This window comes from Perca flavescens, chromosome 10, assembly GCF_004354835.1.
Source record: "Perca flavescens isolate YP-PL-M2 chromosome 10, PFLA_1.0, whole genome shotgun sequence".
In the NCBI taxonomy this organism is placed as follows: Eukaryota; Metazoa; Chordata; class Actinopteri; order Perciformes; family Percidae; genus Perca; species Perca flavescens.
In genome coordinates, this window is record NC_041340.1 from 8,221,353 (window position 1) to 8,241,954 (window position 20,602).

Here is a 20,602-nt window from a genome sequence, read left to right on the forward strand (position 1 = left end):
GAGGACACGCTGTTGGATGCTGTCCTCCTTTCCTTTCTTCAATGCCTAACAAATCTATCTCTTTCTCTCCCTGACCCTGTCTGTCACTGGTTGAAGCCTGAAAATATTGTAAATAAATTAATAACATAACTAATTCCACTGGTCGGACTGTTGAGCTCTGTTTGAGACCGATACCTCTGGTTCAGGCTGGTCCTCATCCTCAACACAGGCCTTTTTCAGTCGCAGAAAATACTTTTCAATACTCCTCTGGATTGAAGCAGCAAACATTCAATATAAGAGTAAAAAAATGACATAACATTATTTATAATAAGTTTATTTGATTCACAGCTGCTGAATATAGTGTTTTGACCTCGACAACCCAACTGCATTTTACCGCAAACTTGCGACTAGTTAACGTTCTAAAGCAGGCACAATCGTTTGTTTGCTAAGAGTCGGGTGGGGACTCAAACATTAACACACTGACAACATTGTATTCAGAATATAAAATATTTTTATAGCACTTGTTAATGTGTAATTGTGTAAAGGTGTTCACGAGATACCAACCTTTCGTGAACTTGTGAATTTCGCCAGCCGTTTTCTCTCGTTTTCATGGAGACAGCCGCGGTGTGAAGGGAGGGGCTTTGTGTGTGTGTGTGTGTGTGTGTGTGTGTGTGTGTGTGAGACAGAGAGACGGATGAGAGCAGGGAAAGGAAATTCAGAATACGCTGCATGTTTTAAATATCGTAAAAAAAAAGTGGGGAAAACACTGTTGTTGCTGATTGGACCGTTTTCCTTAGCAGCTTTTTGCCTGGTGGCAGATCTGCACTGCATAGAGAGCAGAGTTATCAAAACGTATAAGGCTCAATCCATGATGCAGATGTGCAGCACACATAATGGTCACACCACCACCTAAGTCTACACTTACAGGCCTTTTAATACACATGAAAAAACACACAACCCGCTCATTTTACATCCATAACTTAGTCTTCCGTTATGAATATGAATACCTCTATAATGTACTGTATATTGCCAGAAATTAAACATTAGGCTGTTAACCCTCCCTACACCAAAAAACATTTTGTTTGTCGGATTCTCAAAATTCCCACCGTCAGTAAATGTGTTTGTTAAAAAGCTCCAAAGTTAAGCCATAAAAAACACTAACTGGATAAAAATCTTGCATTGTACGTTGCCAAAAATCAACCATTTGCCTAATCAAGAAGCTGTAAAATAGTTTTATTATTGTACAATTGTTTACTGTGTGATGCATAGCCATGAAATAAAAATTCATCCAATTCACAACTGAGACCGCAAACCACAGCAAGAATACACACAGCCTAGTGTTAAGCGGTGGTGGAAGAAGAATACAGATACTTTACTTAAGTAACAGTACTAATACCACACTGCAGAAATACTCTGTTGCAAGTAAAAGCCCTGCATTGAAAATGTTAAAAGTATTTAAGTATCATTAGGAAAATGTACTTAAAGTATTAAAAGTACAAGTCTTCAATGCAAAACTAGTAACTAAAGCTGTCAGATTAGTGCAGTTGAGTAAAAAGTACATTTATCTCTGAAATATAGTGTAGTAGAAGTAGAAAGTAACATGAAGTACCATAAATGTGTACTTGTGTAAATGTACTTAGTTACATTCCACCACTGGGGTTAAGTTTGTAAAAATGTAAATTATTCTTTGAGTGAATGATGAGCAGCCAAAATTCCTTTTTTCCTATATTATATCCTATATTATATGTTTACTCTTAGGGAAATATTGTACAACCTGATTCAACTGGTCTTTTATTTTTTTATTTATTTTTTTGAGATGCAAGACTTGCAGATAGAGTGAAAAATGAGCCCACTGTAAGTAACAATGTGACCGGAGCAAGAAATGCTCAGAAACGGCTTGGCGTAAGGATGGTTGGGACACAAAGGTAATATTTGGTATATCTAGATATATTTATCTGTTGGCTTACAAATAAAATGTAATGACTGCAACTGTTCAAACCCCACTCCGACTTAAAGTGCTCATATTATGCTTTTTGGCTTTCCCCTTTCCTTTATTGTTATATATCTTTTTGTGCACGTTATAGGTTTACAAAGTGAAAAAGCCCAAAGTCCACCCCAAAGGGACTTACCATCTCCAACAGAAAACACTGATCACAAACTGCTCCAAACAGCTCTATTGTAGTCCAGCCTTTACTTCCGTGACAAACGTGTGTCACTTTGTAACACGTTATAATGCTCGCCTAGCTGCTAGCGTGGCACTCCACTCATACTCTGCAACTGATTAGCTAGCAGTACTTACGGCGCAAGTGAGATGCCTCACTCGGTAGCTAAAACAGAGAGCTCAACACACAGGGTGAAAAGAGGAGCTGCAGCAATGTTCAGTACAACAAAAGTATATATGGTGTTTTCTGAAAATTAAACCACATAAACCTATTCTGGTACAACCTCTAAATACAATTATGAACCTGAAAATGAGCATAATATGAGTACTTTAACTCACACTCACATGCAGATTTATAAAATGGTGAATGACTTGGCAGGCAAGTCACAACTGTCAGCATCACCTTGCAGCCAAAAAAGGACAGAGTAATAAACTTAAACCTGCCTCTCACCCTGCACCTTATTTGACCTTAGTCAGTGTTTCCTTCATCCCTTTTAGCACAGGTCCAATTCCTTCTTTTTTATCCCAGACAACTGCCAAGCCATCCTCAAGCCAAATACTCCTTCCTTTCCCCTCACGTGGGCTCAAGGCCCCGCCAAGCCTGAAAGAGAATGGGGAAGAAAAACATGGGAGGGAATGGGGGTGGAAGTGAGTAGCGCCAATGGGGGCCAGGAGTAGGGTTAATCCACAACCCAAACATCTTTCCATCATCTAATCAGGGTGGAAATGGGACGGACTGGCTGGAATACTAACATTTAGCTTATGGCTAGGTCATTTTAGTCGCAGGAAATGTGGCTTGTTTAATCAGAGGGGCTTATCGAGGGGGGGGGGAGGCTAAGGGGGGGCAAGCATGAATAGAAATGGCACTGTCTGGCATGTGAATGGCTGCAGTGTGGGAGTGTGTGGCACACTTGCTAAGCTGTTTTAGCCTCAGAGTAATAATCACTGCCACAATGTGAAAGCAAATTTATTTTGCTGTGGGTTAAGTTTATAAAGTGATGGTTCGGAATAATTTCACCCTAGGGTCCTTTGCACCGTGACCTCGAGACTAACAACCCCCAGAAGCTTTTTTTCACCTGGGTCGATCATTGGGAGAGTTAGCGTTATCAATAATGCCCAAAATTATACCAAACTACTACAGTAGTACAAATAGGTTATGTACTCAATTGGAAAGTTTGTAAGCGATACAACAAACATATTTATTAATTTAATGATTAAATAAGGTAGTGTCTCCAAACTTACCTCAATTATAGCTTGTCTCCTGCTAGTTGTACTACAGCACTTACTTTTAAAAAATAAGTTAAATTAATATAGATTTTTGTTGTAGGTCTTTTCGGTGTTGTAATTTGTAGACGTCCATAAGCATTCGTCTTACTGCCGGTAGCAGTAGCAGCAGAGAGCAGAAGCCAGCAGGCAAGTGTTATTTACATAAACTCCTGGTGTACTTACAAACGTTCCAATCCATCAGTACATAACCTATTTGTACTACTGTAGGAGTTTGGTATCATTTTTTTTATATTATTAGAGGGGTAACTTACGAAATACACAGTTGGATCCATTAGCACCTGCACTAAGCTATTCAGCTGATAACGCTAACTCTCCCAATGTTCGATCCAGGTGAAAAAAGCTTCTGGGGGGTTGTTTGGCTCGAGGTCGTGGTGCAAAGGACCCTAGGGTGAAATTACTCCGAACCATCACTTTAATTTTTGGATAAATTCCAGCAACATGTTATTTGATATAAAATATTTTTAGTTTATATTACTCCTATATTGTTTGTCTGACTCTATAAAAGAAATACCATGCACCCCCCAATGATTAAGAACCACTTCTGCAGTATAATGGTCTTATTGGCAATAAAATACATCTGTCTGTGAACACACAAGCTGGACCACAGGAGCCAGGTCAGAGCTGTTAATCACTGCAAAAGGGTGGCAGTGTTTTTCTTGGGAGAGAGGAATGTTTCCAGTATGTGACAAGAGCCTACACTTAAACACTGGTTAATGAAAATGCTGGTTAATAAATTGTTATTTAGTCAACCAAGCAAAGAAGTGTACACCTAGCATTTGTAGTATGTTATGACAGTAAGGCTTCCCTTTTTCAAGGTTATTTGATCTCTAAATACCTGAAATGAAAAGTTTCAGTTTTAGTTACAGTTTGAGACACAAATGTGAAATACAGCATTCTTCATTTCTCTAGACATCTTTGGAGATGCACGCCTGCTCTGTACCTTGTCAACATCGCAATGTATTGATCACTTCCCTGTTGTCTAGGAGTCTATACTTGGTTCTTTACCTCTTTGTTTCACTCATTGTTTCCTGTTGTCCTCAGTTTTACATGATACATTTTCATACATCTATAAAGCTGTCACTTTTCCGGCGGCAGAGATATGTCCTACTTTAAATCCTGGCTCTTGCTTTAGCATTGTATACTGTACAGGAGAGTGTGTAGACCAAAATATACAGCTTGACAAGAAATGGCTACATTTGAAGGTCAACCTCCTTGTTCAATTCTGTGCTTCCTCAAACAATGAGTTTATGTGAACATTGGCACGAGGCCATTCGACTTTTCATCTTTCATGTGAAAGGAAGCAGAGAACAAGAACAAAACCTAGAAATCCAACAAGGGTCAAAGGCTGTTCTGAAATCAATTGAGAACCACTGAAACCTAACGAAGAACAAACATGTCCTCGCTTGGTCCTGAAAATGAACATTTGACGTTCGTCAAATTACATAATATATGGCCATTGAAACATTTCCTTACAGTTCCCTCCCATAAAAGAAAAATGCCATCGTATTATGTGTAGCAGAAGACACTGAACGTTTGTATTCCTTTTAAACAAGAAGAACAGCATTTTGCCTGTTTGGCACTGGCAAATGTCTGTAGAGGCAGCCAATATTTGTAATAGTCATCTTAAGTTTACTTTAAAGGTGGTAATAATGTGTTAAAATTCACTCATTGTACCTTTTTTAAAGAATTTAGTTGGCTGGTTATATAAAGCAAAAGTTGGACGCCAAATTGTTAAAGCAGGCAAAAAAGGTTTCTAGCGCTGAAGAGCAGGATTTTTTTTTCTACTGCGCTTCTCACATGGTTTTCCAATTGACATCATGTGTTTAACGTTCGTTGACATCCACTAACACTATGTATTTACAGTTTGATTGATGCTGGACCGGGTAAGAATGCACCTTCATGTGGACTTTTTAGAGGTGATTCCCAACATACTTGGATGACATGTACACTAGCTTGTGGAGCTTGTTCATTAGGGTGCACTCCCTTCCTAAAAGAGAGACACAAAGAATCAGAGGAGGCAGAGTTGTGTTTTGACCTTGAAACCTGTGTCTCATTGAAGCATTGTTAATAATGATCTGTCACATGGCTCTCTTCTCTCTTGAGAAGTGTTTGATTCATTGCTCTGTTGAGGTGTGACGCAAATAGTGAGCCAAGTGTGTGGAAAACTTTCAGTGTTATGACAGTATCAATTTCTTAAGAACCGTTCATGGATTGTATCAACAATGGGGACTTAAAGCACTATAGATACAGGCTAATCAGCACTCCTGTACAGTATACTTGAAAAAACAGGATATGACATTATGGCAGCTTTCATCTTTCACCAGGCCTCATGTGGTGTTTTGGCTTAATATTAAGACTTTTTGTCCCCAAAATAGCTCCATCTACATGGAAATTAGATGCATTTCTTAGGAAGGGGATTTATTGCAATCCTATCCATAGATTCCATAGATGATCAGCTAATGTTCAAATGTTTGAAAAAGTAATGTAAACTACTAGAAAGTTTTGTCATATTAGGCTGCATGGTAATAAGCTGCATCTTTCACCTTTTTAAATGAGGTCTGACCATCAGTACTTTCTTACAGTATGTAGGTTTCAAAGCAACACGTGCCATGGGGAAAAATCATGACAACACATTGTCTAAAGTCTAACCATAGACCCATACTGTTTGCAGTGCTGTTTGTGCAACTTCAAAAATTTTCCTTTTTTTTTTTTTTTAAATAAAATATTTTGTCTACAATGATTATTTTGTCTATCCTCTGACCATATTTTTAGTTTTAGTTTGAACATAAACTGTCTATTTTTTATATTTGCTCTCTGTTTGTGCTAAAACAGTGACATGTTTTCAACCATTTAACAAAGGTCTGATGATGATGATGAATGATGTCATTTAGATAATTCAGCTACATATGGACCAAACTTCCAGGTGGTCTCCAGATTTACAGTGTGAACACAAACCGCAGACGGACGTTCATTCCGAGCTCATCAGTTAACAGACAGTGGGCCCGTCTCTAGAGACAAAGGTGTGACATTGAAAACAGCTCTCCTCTGGGGAAATGTGTTCCTGCAAGCTGGTGCAGCTGACCAATCAGTAGTCCCTGGGGTACTGTTATTTTACAGGTTCTGATTTAGAATCTAACTAACCATGATTTTTTTATTTTATTATTATTTCAAATGTTTTGTTTGTCTTATTGCTTTGGTTAAACTAAACAGTGGAGAGCCTCAATGTTAACTGACCGCAAACTTGATCGACAATTAGCTTTAATTGAAATCAAAATATGTCTGTTTTTACATAAACGTGGCCATATGTCAAATGATGCTTGTGGCATTTAGAAGTTAGTCTATTTTCTGATGTCTCTTATGTAGCCTGTAGGATAGTTTAGTTGTTAGTGAAACTGTCCTGTAACTTGAGGGTCATGGGTTTAATCCCGTCAATCACCATCTTGGTATCATTGAAGTGCTATATAGTAGAAAACTGAACTACCTGCCTTTTTTATAACAGTTAAATACAGTATACACCACTCCCAGTGAGTTTGAGCTGACAGCTACAGTCTACCATGTAAACATAATGGAGATTCTGATAAGATGAAACCAGTGCGTCTTGCTGAGTAGGAGCAATACATGAGTAATCAGGGGTTGTGTAAGGTTTCCCACGCCAGATGACTCTCACAGGATCCTCCATGTGCCTGAGAACATTTCTGCTTCTCTGACTAAAATGAGAAAGCAACAGTAGAAAGTGTGTGTTTGTTTGTGTTTCAAATACATGAGAAGTAGTGCAAGTTTCATACAGTAAGAAGCCGAGTTGTATCCCTCCTCACAGTCTTTAAAAACGTGTTAAAACGGAGACTACAGTATACTGTAACCTGTTGTAAAACTGGTTTACAGTGTAAAATCTGACAAATAATTTGGTTTTCTGGTAGTGTTCACTTAAAATGTTGTTTTTACATACAATGTTAGATTTTATAATCCCATGAATTTCTGTTTAACTGATCTGGCTTGGAGTGATTGTTCTCCAGTCTTGAACAGCACACTTATTTATGTCTTCCTTTCCTTTTATTGTGCTCTCCATGGCTACTAATCAACATAATTCATTGCTGCTGCCTGCAGCGTGTGGTTGGCACATGTAAATGTTAAACTTGTGGCAATCCAGCACAAAGTTTTCCATAACATTCTGTCCCACGCGTAATTTTTCTCATGGTGTCTTTCTGTTGGAAGATTATGTGATAGTTTTGTAGCTGAATGCTTTTTGAATTAATGCTTGATATATTTATTTTTTTATTCTGTCAGAGGTCATTATTCTTGTTCTTTGGGGGTGGTCTCAAGATGCTAGGCATTTTTATTCTATGAAACATAGTCATCAATCACAACAGATTAAGCCTAATTAGTTTGCTGTCATCAAATCAGTCTGTAAATATTCTCCTCAGAAGCTCGAAAGGTCCGACTCTGGGATTGGACTGTTGTGGGTTGTGGTCCAGTGCTGATTCCACTGTATAATACCACACCAATTATGCTCTATTAACTGCCATTACCTGTGATGATCCCTGTTTCATAATACTCTCTTGTTCATTGTCCTTGGCCTGGGCAGCGACTCTGCTGCGGCTCCAGTTGATTTAAAGCTTCAGCTGCTTTCTCAGAGCAGTCTGACTCAACTCCCACTACAAAGTGGGGTGTTTGTAGTCAGCCTCCTGTAAACACGTGCTGACATCAAATGTCTATGCTGATGTGTTTGTAGGCCCGTGAGTGAATGCTTTTCGTATGTGTGGCCCAATGAGGGACAATGAAACTTTGTGTTTGTGTCAGTTAATAAAATATTGTTAGTCAGAGTTTAATTCCATTTGCCTCTAGACCGTGTGAATGTGCTTGTCTTACTACACTGTATACTCAACTGTATCTGCTGGCGTCGGTGCCTCCAGATCAGTCTGATATGGTGAATGGTTGGATCTGCAACTTATTGGGGAGATTTAGTGGTGATCTGCCATGCAGGCTTTAGAGGCATGATCCAATATTAGCCCAAATCTTTTTAAACCTCTGCCAACTCAGGAAAACCTCATGATGCATGCTGAAAGTTGGCAACAAGGAAAAAGATACACAAGCTATTCAGTTTTCCAGGCCCACGTTGGCCCCAGATGCCTTAAGCACCTCCGTCTACTCTTTGAAAAAGAGTTTGTAACAGCATGTTTTATCTCATTTTTGTACAACATAAATTAGCACATATACCTAATGATATGTGGGTTTTTTTTAAATCATTTTAGCTCATCTTTAATGTAACATGCTGTGGGACATACTGTAGCACAGGGGCGTTTCTAGGACTTGAGGACTGAATGTAATGCACGCATAGCAGATCACAAAAACAGCGTTTGGCTTGCCCAGCTTGTTAAAAGCCAGTGTATGTTCATTTCAGATGTTAGTTAGATGGAACAAACATACTGGCAAGTCAAAGACAAAGGTTTTGTTTCCAGATTTGTGGGGCCACATATAATGTGGGGGGTCTGGGGGTCCTCCCCCATACAATTTTGAGCATTAAACACTTTATCTGCACCTATTTCTACCTTTTTCTGCATCAATTTATGCTGGAAATATCTTTATTTATGTAAAGGAAAACATGGGTGACAATTCAAAGTATAAAAACATAATGGAATATAATGCAGTTAGGCAGACATCAGACATTCTGTATTTCTCTTCAAATATTTATTCTCCTGTAGATTAAGTTGAATGTGATCTCTGTTAAGGTCAACACACACAGGCATGATTTACTCTTCCTTCGTCTTTTGCGTCTTTTGTTGATGAAGTAACCTCTTTAAATGTGCAAGTGGCACTTATTTATGTGAATGACATTAATTAATTTTAATTAATTTATGAACCCCTGGACTGTAGCCTAATATTTCAGATGTATTTTAGCAAGATTTCTGCTCATGTTCAAAACATTCTGCACATTCAAAATGTAGCTCATCCCATCTGCGTTATCTGGCTTTGGAGTTGTGATATTTGAGAAAAATAATGTTAGAAGAATAAGTCACAATTTCTTCAGGAAAAATCCACCTGCCCTATAGTCTGCTGTGCATTACATTATTGCTCTGCTGATATGGTAGATGTCATTCAGACTATCTGACAGACCCAGAGCCCCGTTGGGGTCTCTGAATGAGACAAAGTTTTGACATCAGAGGTGGAAAACCCAAACTATGGCAGATACACATGGAGCACAAGCACAACACATCTGCCGCAGCATGTCCACAGCAGAGCCCGTCCATTATGATTATCTGAAGCTGCACAGACCACGGAAGCTCTTCTGTATTTTCTGAAAGTTGTAAGGTAGCTGTGCCAAGAGAAATCTCAATCATTCCCAACCTTGCAGAGACGGAGAGCGTAGGTATATGTATGGAGATAACATGGGCACGGGCTAATTATTGCTAACTAAAATGCTAGCTAACATTAGTAATTAAACTTAAACAGCTAATGTAAGTTGAAACTGCCTGCGAGCTTCTCCTGTACTATACGGTAATTCCTCTACTATGCGACAGTAAGTCGCGTGGTTATGACACAATCGTTAGCCTATTTTTATAAAAACGCCTTCTACGGAGCCATAACGTGAGGTACAAGGTAATGGAGCCTTTTATACATTATCGTGTTTCTTTAGAAATAAACAATGGACAAATAAAGTCTTTAAACGCTTCAGATGTAAAGTTATTCCCTGTCAAAGTGACGTCAAAATGAATGGCAGTCAATGGAATGCTAACGGCGGGTGAGCGCTTGTTAGCATCAAAATGGCGCCATAGGAGCTATGCTTGCCAGTCGTTCGCTTACCCCCTTGATTTTTACAGAGAGTGGACACAAAGTGATGCATGGGTCTGCTTCAGAGCTCTGCGTGTTTGAGCCTGAACCCCAGACTGTAAACGTCACGTCACAGGAACTTCAAACAAAATGTAGCAATATTATTGCACACCTAAACTTTGTGTTGCCTACCTTTAAAATGGCATACGGGGCTACAGTCAAAACATTGAGGGCTGTAGCCCCTGAAAAATGACCTGCCGATGCTGTAGCATATTATTCATCCTGATGCTGCTTGATCCCCAGTAGGTAAACACCCCTCTTGTGGATTGTTTTTAATAAGATGGGAAATATATCTGTTGTAGAACTAATAATTTTTATAAAAGCTCATCAATGGAATCTTTGTTTCAAAAAGCAACTTAAACAATTATTTAATTAATTTTCTGTAGATCAACTAACAGATTTTTTTTTTTTATGGCAATGGACATGACATAAAGGTTAGATGTGTCCCTACTCTTCATCCCAACCTGCTGCCTCAATACAAATACTAATTATTAGGGCTGCCACCTCTTAGTCGATTAGTTGACTAATTGGTCGTTTTGGTCTTAGTCGACTAAGATTTCTTTAGTCGATTAGTCATTTTTTATGCTTATTCATGCTTAATTCCTTATTTCCAAGAAACTTCTGAGCACATTTATGGTAAACACAAGATTTAAAGTGGTGCTTTTGCAGGATTAATTGTGGAGAAACTCAGTTTTACAGATGGTTAATTAACTACCTTTATATTGTGCTTTTCTAGTCTTAACCACCTCTCAAAGCGCACAGCTCTGTCAATTAAATCAACTAATCGATTAGTCGACAAAATCGTATAAGTGTTAGTCGACTAAGAATTTCTTTAGTCGAGGACAGCCCTACTAATTATTGAATTTTATGTAGGAAAGTTCAAATGAACTTTATCTGTGCTCAAACGTGTATTGTATTCATCCTTTATTGTAATTATGTACTACTATGAAACATAAGAAACAATTAGTTTAAGTACTATCTCAGACCCACTCCCCTCCCCCTCAGTCCCTCCACCAACAGGCCAACAACACACTGAGCACAGAGCAAACAGTCCATAGTCACAATAGGGGATCCCTGCAGTGGTGGCAGCTTATAAAAAGGTCCAGATGATTGACTGTAGGCAGATAACACCCCATGACCTTTGGCTGAACTTGTTGACACCCCCCTCCCTTTCATATGAAGAGTCAGATGTCACCTATTTTAAGAATGTTGTTTGTCTTTTGGATGTTTTTTTTTTTTCTTTTCATCAAGTACTATTTCTCTTGAAGCCAAGGATGAGTTTTTAATCGTTTTAGTCATGATAAAAACCTGGGGGGTTGTCTCAGTGTGTCTTGGTCAGAGCAGTGTTTTGTCTTCGTAAAACAGTTTTTGGTTCTGCAGTACTGAATGAATTGAGTGGTTTTTTTATTGTTCTCTTGCTTGAAGAAGACACTAGACTACCCAAATCATGCATCAGCTGTTTTTTTTTCTCAGGTCATAATGTTTGTATTAGTGAATGACCACATTGCAACCTGTTGTTTTTCTACTGTCAGTAACCAGAAGCAATTTAAAGCTTAAGCTCTCTTGCCAAGTTAAATTAACAAGATTGTTGGCTAAAGGCCAGGAGATGTGTTTACGTGTTCTTGAACTAGTGTTGGAATCAGTCAGGATTATGCAACACACTTCAGATAACATCCGGTAAAGTAGAATGCTTTCGACTACAAAGCAGGCGTGTGGGTTGGGAGCACATTTCACTGTTTATGTTCACCAGCCCTTGAGCTAACAGCTGTCGACTCTTTAACAGGCTGATCGCACTTGGCATCAGGGCCTCAAAGTAACTAGTGTTTTACTTCCCCAAGTCACGGAAACCAACCTGTCTCAGACCTTGAATTATTGGTTGTTAATTTGGGAAAGGTAGCTGTCCAATGCAGGGCCTCTGAGATTACTGCTGCAATGCAATATATCAGTTTCATTGCATGCCCCTAGGGTAGAGGGAATGCAGTAAGCTAGTTCAGACAAGGAAATGTAAAAGTAGTAATACACAGTGGTGGACTAGTTTGTCAGAAAGCTCTTGATTTAGCTGTTGTGAATATGCATTACCATTTTTTTATCTGTATCCTACAATTTTATTTTTCTTGGTGATATTATTTCAGTGAATTCTCTTTGAGTTGTGATCCACTGCCAGACATGATTTGACTGACTCTCTTCACATTGATGTTTTATCTCTCAGAACATGAAAGCGATGTTTCCTGGGAGTTTTCATTCCAAAACTCCATTGGGTTTAAAAAAAAAAAATAAATAGATTCAAGAACTACTGTTCCCTCAGGGAAACAGGATTTGGCAAAAAAACAAAGTTTGATGAAGTTTATTCATGCATTTCTAAACCAACATACTGTGGACAAACCGCTTTGAACATGAATCCATGAGAATACTTTCGGTCTGGACGTGAAAGGGAAGAAAGTGAAAAGCAGGGAACAAAGCCAACCGGCATCGTTTGATTGTTTGTGAAACAATGCTGGCGACGTTCCACTGAAAACAACAAAGGTCGACACATTCCTCTTTTTAACTGAGTCCCTTCATATGACCCTGTGGTGGTTTGAAAACCGTTCGGATTCCAGACGTTTCTAGCATTTTTATGATTCAACCTTTGTCTGATTTAATTTGAAGCCTAACTGAACGTTCATCTGTTAATCACTTGCCCTGTGTTCTCCTTGGAGAGAAAAAAATCATAAATTAATATTTTTTTTTGTTTCGTGATGGCTACCCCTAGTTTTGCATTCATTTGACAGTATACAGTTCTGGTGTCTGTCTATGTACCGTAGGTGGGTTAGACCTTATTTCAGTGCAGCCAGTCAAACCTTGCAGAAACATTAGCGTTCTGTCATTGGCAGAGTAGATGGTCACACTAAGCCAGACAGCAGCCTGCTACACACAAGAGGCGCAGACTTAACCCACAATAACCCACAATAGCTTTCCTGCTAAAGTTTCCTTCTAATCTAACTTACAAAAATAAACAAAATAAATCTCTCCGTGTGAAGGTGGTGTGACACCGTAATCTTCCCATGCACATATACTCAATGACAAGGTTAGTGAAGAGCTGACCTAGTTATTAGAGAGACCGAGTCAACCCCTGCAGCAAACAGCAGGTTTCCTTTTTTAGCAAGAAACCAAAACCTACTACTACCTACTAAAAGTAACGCTACTTGTAAAAGCCGTAAAAGGTTAGTCATCTTCACCAAGCAGAATACCAACATTCATGTGAAAAAAATCATTGAGAAGCTCCTTAATCAAGGTCATCTCAGCTGCAGATTTTTAAGCTGCAGATATAAAAGTATGTAGGCCACTGAATCTTTATTGAGATCAGACCATGGAATCTTACTCTCTTATGAACAAAACCAAAGAAAGCTATTGTTTAATGTACTAACTCTGGGATTGCTTTACATTTACAGTGAAGACCTGGGAATGTTATTCAGTCACATACAAGACTACAGAATGTTTAAGTGTGACATAATGTCTTGAAATGTAATTTTGGTATGTAGAAAAAGACCAAAAATATTGACTAGTAGAGGTATCTACAGACTGCTGTCATCTGTTGTACAAGTTGAACTTTTTGTTTGACAAACATTTATCAGTGGCAGATCTGGAGAAAGAGTTAATCTTGTTTGTTAAACCTCAGTGAGCAGAGCCATAGAAGTTTTTTTTCTTGCCAAGTCACTATAACCTGAAGCCCAGTGGAAAAGACGAGGTACGAGAAGAGGAATATAATTTGCAAGAATCCGACTGCTTTTGCTGAAAATGCAGTCTAGCAACATTAGGCTGTCTGTGTTAACTAGTCTGTTAAACTTAAGGTTCCACCAGCTCTACTAGTCTATACGTAGATGTTTAAAAGAATAGTTTGATATTTTGGGAAATACGCTAATTTGCTATTTGAGAAGATTAATACCTCTTCTGTACAGTACATGTGAAGCTTAGCATGAAGACTGGAAATGTGGGAAATGGCTTGCCTGGTTCTGTTCAAGGCCCCCTGTAAAATCACAACTTCTCCCTAAATTTTGTTTTTTTTCTTCTATGGATTAACAAACTAAATATAACATGTCAATTGGTGAGCTTTTGAGCTGCTGGTAGGCTTTGCTTTTAGCAGTCTTCTCTTTGCCATTGAAGTTCGCCACTTTGCTAGTTCTGCTGTTCAGTTTCATTACTCTAATCATAGAATATGGGTTTTGTGGACCTTATGTTTGTACTGTGCCGCTGACTCAAAGGCCTCACACCTGTTCACAAGTGCTAGCGCAGTAGGTAATGGGTGCAGTGAATAGCTAAATGTCAGCATATTGGGAAAATCTGTGCCACTTTCTTTTCTCTGTTTATCTGTTAATCTGCCTCTCTTTCTGTCCACGTCTCATGCACCAACCCCCCCACCCCTCCCCAGCAGCAGAAATGAGGCCTACTGTCAGCCTACTCACTGACACAGAGCAGTCCATTTCTTTTGTAACAGGTCCAGGCTCCCAGACGAGCCAAGAAGCTGACCGAATATACACACACCGTCCCAGACACACTACATCTCCACACTTTTTTCCACAGCTGTGTAAATAAATGTAAAATAAACTCTCCCCCCCTTTTTTATGGCCAAATCCCTGCCAGTGTCTGTGAGAATAAATGGATTTTAAGTAGGCCTGCTACTAAAAGTCCTGAAACGGCAGATATTCTAGAGTGGACAATTATTGCACTTTATATTGGCACTTTATATGTTTGTGTGTTTTCATGTGGGACTTCAAATGCATTAATGAAATGTCCTGCTCGCTTACATAAATAAAGGTGAAAGGCCTTTCTTTCTTGCAACACATATTTGGAGCATGAACAGGGTTTTTATGCACTTACATCTTGCAACAAATAATAACCATTTACATGTGTTCAAATATGTTTACAACAAAATCACACAAGCCTGATGATTTACTGTAGTGCAAATACATGAAAACAGGCAGCTTCTCCTCCTCAGAGGGTCTGAGTAACTATTACCCAATAAATCCCCTGTCACAACATATTAGCCTGCCAGAGCCATTTGGTCAGGATGATTGTGGCTTATGTCAAGCTTGTTAGTGTTTAGAGCTGTTAACTAGAGAGGGACTTGATATACAGCCGGCAGCTCTTTGTGCACCTCGCCATGCCATTTTCAGGATTTATCGTGAAAGAAAGATGTGAAAGGAGTGTTGATAAAGGTTGTTGGACTTGTTTCTTGGTTTCCAAGTGGAGCTTGTGTGTCTAGACTTCAGATTCAGAGATAGACTTGATTTTTTTTTATGTTCTTAAGCCGTGTTGTTGTTATATTTTGCTAACTCACTCCTTTTCTCTCGGTAGGCTGCGACAGGGCGATGCTTTGGTGACAAGGACTTCAGAGGGGGTTTGGAGAACGGGATTTTGCTATGCGAGTAAGTTATGACTACAACCCTGATCTGACGGTCCTTAATAATTAAATTGTCCACTATGTGTTGCTCCTATTCTCTTCCTGAAGAAAATAATGCATTATTACTGTTGTCTGAGTAACTGCGGAATATAGGTTCTTTTAATTTGACTGTTTTTATTTTATTTTGAGCTACTGAGATGTTATTGTGTATCATGGTGATTTAGAATGGGTGCAACAGTAAAAAAAAAAAAAAAAAAACACTCTTGAGAGTAGGAGTTCAAGGATCAGAATCATAATGTGTTCACAAATAGGTCAAGTGAGTGCTGACAGATGTTGTTCTTGCATTCTTCTTTTAATACATTTATAGTTTTTTAATTTATAGTTTGGTGCGCTGCCTTCCTCAACATCTGTTTGTTTTGTAATTATAATGCCCTGACAGTTTACTAAACGTTAAAGGGAAAAAAACAAACACTATTATGTCATCCTAGAATAACTAAATATGATTCAGAATTAATATGAAGAACATCAGGTTTTTCTTTCATAGTTGCCCTGATTTGTTACACCATGGTCCAGTGATCAGAGAGACTGGAGTCCTGTTAAATTGTACTCCAGTGCAACACTGTGACCTCTTGTCGGCCCACTCATAATGAGTCTAGGGACTAAAATGAGACTGAAAACACACAGACACTTCTTTCACAATTCTTTCTGCTAAGTTCAGTTACACAAGCCCGATGTTTACACCATCTTTATTGTGAATACAGACATCACATCCAATTTAACAGTGTCCCCACTGGTTTTGGAATTTCTGGAATATCACTGAACATCTAGAGGTAGTCCTCCAGGCCCTGAAAATCAGGCCATAATGCATTCACAAAATTAGGAAATAGCAATATTTATCTCGGTGGAATGAATTTACTTTGATATGAACAAGCATGGAAATTAACGTCAATCCCATCATGTTCTGGTTCCAGCTTCTCAAATGTGAAGATTTGCTACTTTTTCTGTTTCATATGATTGTTAAATAATTAAATATATTTCGGTTTTCGACTGTGTTTTAATCATCAAACTTCCATCCCCTTGTCGTAAAACTATGCAAGTGTTAAGTCAAGTAATGTGCGTAAATGACATTCAGTCAGCAGGGGAGAGAGTAGACTGAACTTGAGGCTTGTTTTGAATCTCACTTGCACAAGCGAAACTCCCTCCAGCCTCTTCCTCTTTTTCCTGATACACAAGGTGTCAGGAAATGTGTTTGTCCCTGTACACACTATAAGATGATGTATTTATGTCGCTTGGACTCTGTTTGTTTTGATTGTTTCGGTTTTAAAATCCAGGAAAGCACTCTCACTCTTGTAGTCATTTCAACTTCATATGAATGCTGTAACTAATTTGAACGGTGGTAGTCACAAATGGGCCACATATTTCTTCAGATAACAGTTTAAAAAAATCTGATTTTTGTCTTTGATTTTTTTCCATCACAGGTGCAATGAGATGGTTGGTACTTTTTTCCCCAAACATTTTGGTAAACAAATAAATCTGTACCGATATCATATGGGGAAAAATCCATTTTAAAAGAGATGATGAAACAGGGAAATCCACTAGGTTAATCTTCATTTTTATTTTGAGTAGTGGGGGTGTAAACAATAAAAAAAAAGCAGACTGCAGCATTATTCTCATTTCAGGCAGTTTTTCAAGAGTGGAAATATTTTCTTCAGTGTTGCCATTGCCCACTCTCCCCACCTACACATTGTATGTAGCACCGACCCTTCTCTAGGGGTTGTTAGAAGTTATTCTGGGAAACATACAGTACAGCAGGATGTCTCTAACTGAAGCTGAAGTAGATGTAGATGAGGCAGGCTGAGGGAAAAAGAGTTCACTAAAAAGGTCAATTATAGTAGTTCATCGCAAAATACCTGCTGGAATGCCATCAACATCACAGGGCGCTGATATCTTATACTGTAAGAATATACAAGGGCCGGTTTGTTTTTTTTACAGGAGATAATCATTACAGTGCTTCCTCTGATGAAAACACACACAAAAGATGAAACTGGAGACAGAGAGAGAGAGAGAGAGAGAGAGAGAGAGGAATCGGGGGGGGAGATAGGGGGGACTGTGAAACTGTGGCTGGGTCGTAACTGACAAGTTGTCCGAGGTTGCAGGAATATACTGTACATTTCCTTTTAAAAAAAAAAAAAAAAGTTTTCCTTCTTGTGTGTTTGTAATGAGAGATGACAGCAGAAGGACAAACCTTTTCACATGTGTAGTTCACTGTGATATGAAGTGTACTGGAACTATTTACCAGCTCCCAGTGGGTGGAAGGAGAAGCACCGATTCTCCACTCTGATTTAGGATCTGTCGTTATAAACCTTCCAGACGCCACTCTGGGACCCTCAAAAATGTTTCTTTCCCCCATTTTGTTCCCCCTTATTTCTCTGAAGAGATATATATATATATACACACACACACACACACACACACACACACACACACACACAAACACACACACAAACACACACACAGTTTCACCCACTCTTCATCTCTTTTGCCTGCAGTAATTTCACTCTGCATGAGCTGGATTTAAAGTTAATTTGCGGTGCATCATTTTAAATGGTCAACTGGTCATACAATTCTGAGGGATTGACTCTTGACTCATGCCTTTTTTTAAATGTATTTCTTTTATTAAAATTCAGCTTGTGATGTCTTCTTCCTGCATTTCTTTTGTTAGGTTGTTGAGCTCTATTAAACCCGGCCTGGTGAAGAAAATCAACAGACTTCCGACACCCATAGCTGGCCTGGTGAGTCCTCTGCCGTCACTCAACCTGACCGCTTTTCCACCAAAACTAAAGCCAGTCCTTTGATCCTCTTTGATATTTTTTTTCTCATGCTATTTCTTACTTTTCCACCCTTATAGCATTTATTATGTCTGTATCTCTTCCTCCCCTTTCAGTGTCTGTTTCCCTCTCCAGGGATTTTTTAGGCAGTCTAATTCAGTGCTGTCTAATGTTAAAAACTTTCAGTAATCCTTGAATAAAGTACACAACTTCATACATGCCATTGCATAGGGGCTGCCTGTACTGTATGGTAGCCTTGTAACTTTAATTCCTGTGCAGCTTTCCAAAGGTTACCAACCTCATCATACGCCAGGTGCCTCATATGAAGTACATCACCACATAACTTTATTGTTGGTGTATGTCCAGGTTATATATGGTATTCAGGTTATATATGTTTTGGAGTGGGAAATTATGTCAGTTTGCCAGATCATTTAGTCGTAGTGCTAAATATCCATCCAACCTGCACTGTATTAACTGATTTCCAAGGATGTGAGGAAAACAAATTGGTAATACAGACATACACTGACAATGACTATGTGACATGCATTTCCAGTACCAGGTGTTTTATGAGGGTTTGATTACAGATACCAGCAGCTGAGGGATCTCAGTTTCAGTCCTTGCAGCCAAGGTGTCCATCAGCAGCCGTGTGTGACACTGAGCCCTTAACGGCTCACTTATTGTACAGTTAGGCTGTTTTTGCAGTGACACAGATCATTTGTAGACTCCTATTCTGTAAAAAAAAAAAAAAAAAAAAAAACTCTTGATCACAACATAAGTCATCTGCAGGAGCATATGTTCCAATATCATTGGCATTTTTCTTTCCATTGCATTTCTTTGACTAAATGGAATTAATTTGATTTACTAAAACCATCAAAAAGTGTCTTTTCATCTGACCACTAAGACATTTCCTCCTGATCCTAAAACCTACACTGAATAATGCACGTTGTTGTCAGTGGTTTTATTTAAGAATCTTAAGTTTGCCTCCTGCTTTAAATGAGACCCTGTGACGTTCAGTAGACCTGAACACTAATACATTCCGGAGTAGAGTACAGTGCAATACAGTGGAGCCCTTTCATGACAACCTAAGACCTTGATCTGGATGAAGTGACCTTTCAAGACCAGGACCGCCACGTAAACAGAGGCACACTGAAAGTTGATCGCATTGGATCTCACGCTAAATGTACTTCCATCTCTCCGTCCTTCCTAACTTAGCTCTTAGTTGCATTCCTATCTGCTGTCTTGAAGACAGTTCATGTAAAAACATTGTGGGTATTTTGTTGATAATCTTAAGTGAACAGTACGCACCAGGATAAAGAACAAGAAGTATAGATCAAGAATAAAACTTTGTATTTAATATTAAAAAAATTGGAAACACTGTATCTGCGAGGTCTTAATAGGTTTGTGTACCAGCACTGATCACTAAATGGTTAGTCGGCCACTTACTGAGATTTCTCTCCTCTAAAAATTCACTTTTCAGCTTATTTGTTTCCAAAGCAAATATCTGTTGTTCTATTTCCCTATTAACAGTCATGACCGACAAAGGAAGTTCAAACATGATGATGGTATAGAAGTGTAAGGGGAGCTGGGTATTATTTGGATCACAGCATGACAGAACAGACCAGGAAGTCTGAATTGGGCTGAAATGGCTTTTCTTATCTCATGGCGTCACTAACGGCTGCCAATGAGCCTTCTCTGGCTTTTTACAAGTGGCGGATAATTAAACAGCCATATTCTTTACAGGCCTGTTTTTTTCACCATACAATCACTGCTAGAATAACAATAAATTGTCTTGTTAGAGGTTTTTCAACCCAAGAGCTTCTATGCTCACCCCATCCTGGCATCTTTGTAATGTATGTATTGTATTATTAGCTTTTTGCGTTCTTTTCTTCATCTGGTTGTACCATCCTGCATTCTTTAATTTTCTTAATGTAATTTTTCTGCACTGGTTAACAGCCATGTCTTTTAGTGTTTTAAAGGCTTTTTAAGGGCTCAAAGCTGCTGAAAACAAATAAGAAAATTTGATTAGCATTAGCAGTTTCACTTCTAAATTTCACTCGATAATGACATCAAGCATTTGGATACAGTAACGCTAACACTTGTACGTAATAAAATGCAATCCATTCTACAATCGGCGTAACAAATGGT

General features: G+C 38.7%; 1 protein-coding gene across 10 annotated transcripts in view; it reads left to right on the forward strand.

The window, feature by feature from the left end:
- Positions 1-20,602, forward strand: part of LOC114562637 (LIM and calponin homology domains-containing protein 1) — a 102,372-nt gene that overhangs the window by 27,891 nt on the left and 53,879 nt on the right. For all 10 annotated transcript variants that reach the window (XM_028589170.1, XM_028589174.1, XM_028589173.1 and 7 more), the window contains 2 exons: positions 15,584-15,654; positions 18,352-18,421. In XM_028589170.1, coding sequence (XP_028444971.1) covers positions 15,584-15,654; positions 18,352-18,421 — 141 coding nt within the window. The remainder of the gene's footprint in view (positions 1-15,583; positions 15,655-18,351; positions 18,422-20,602) is intronic.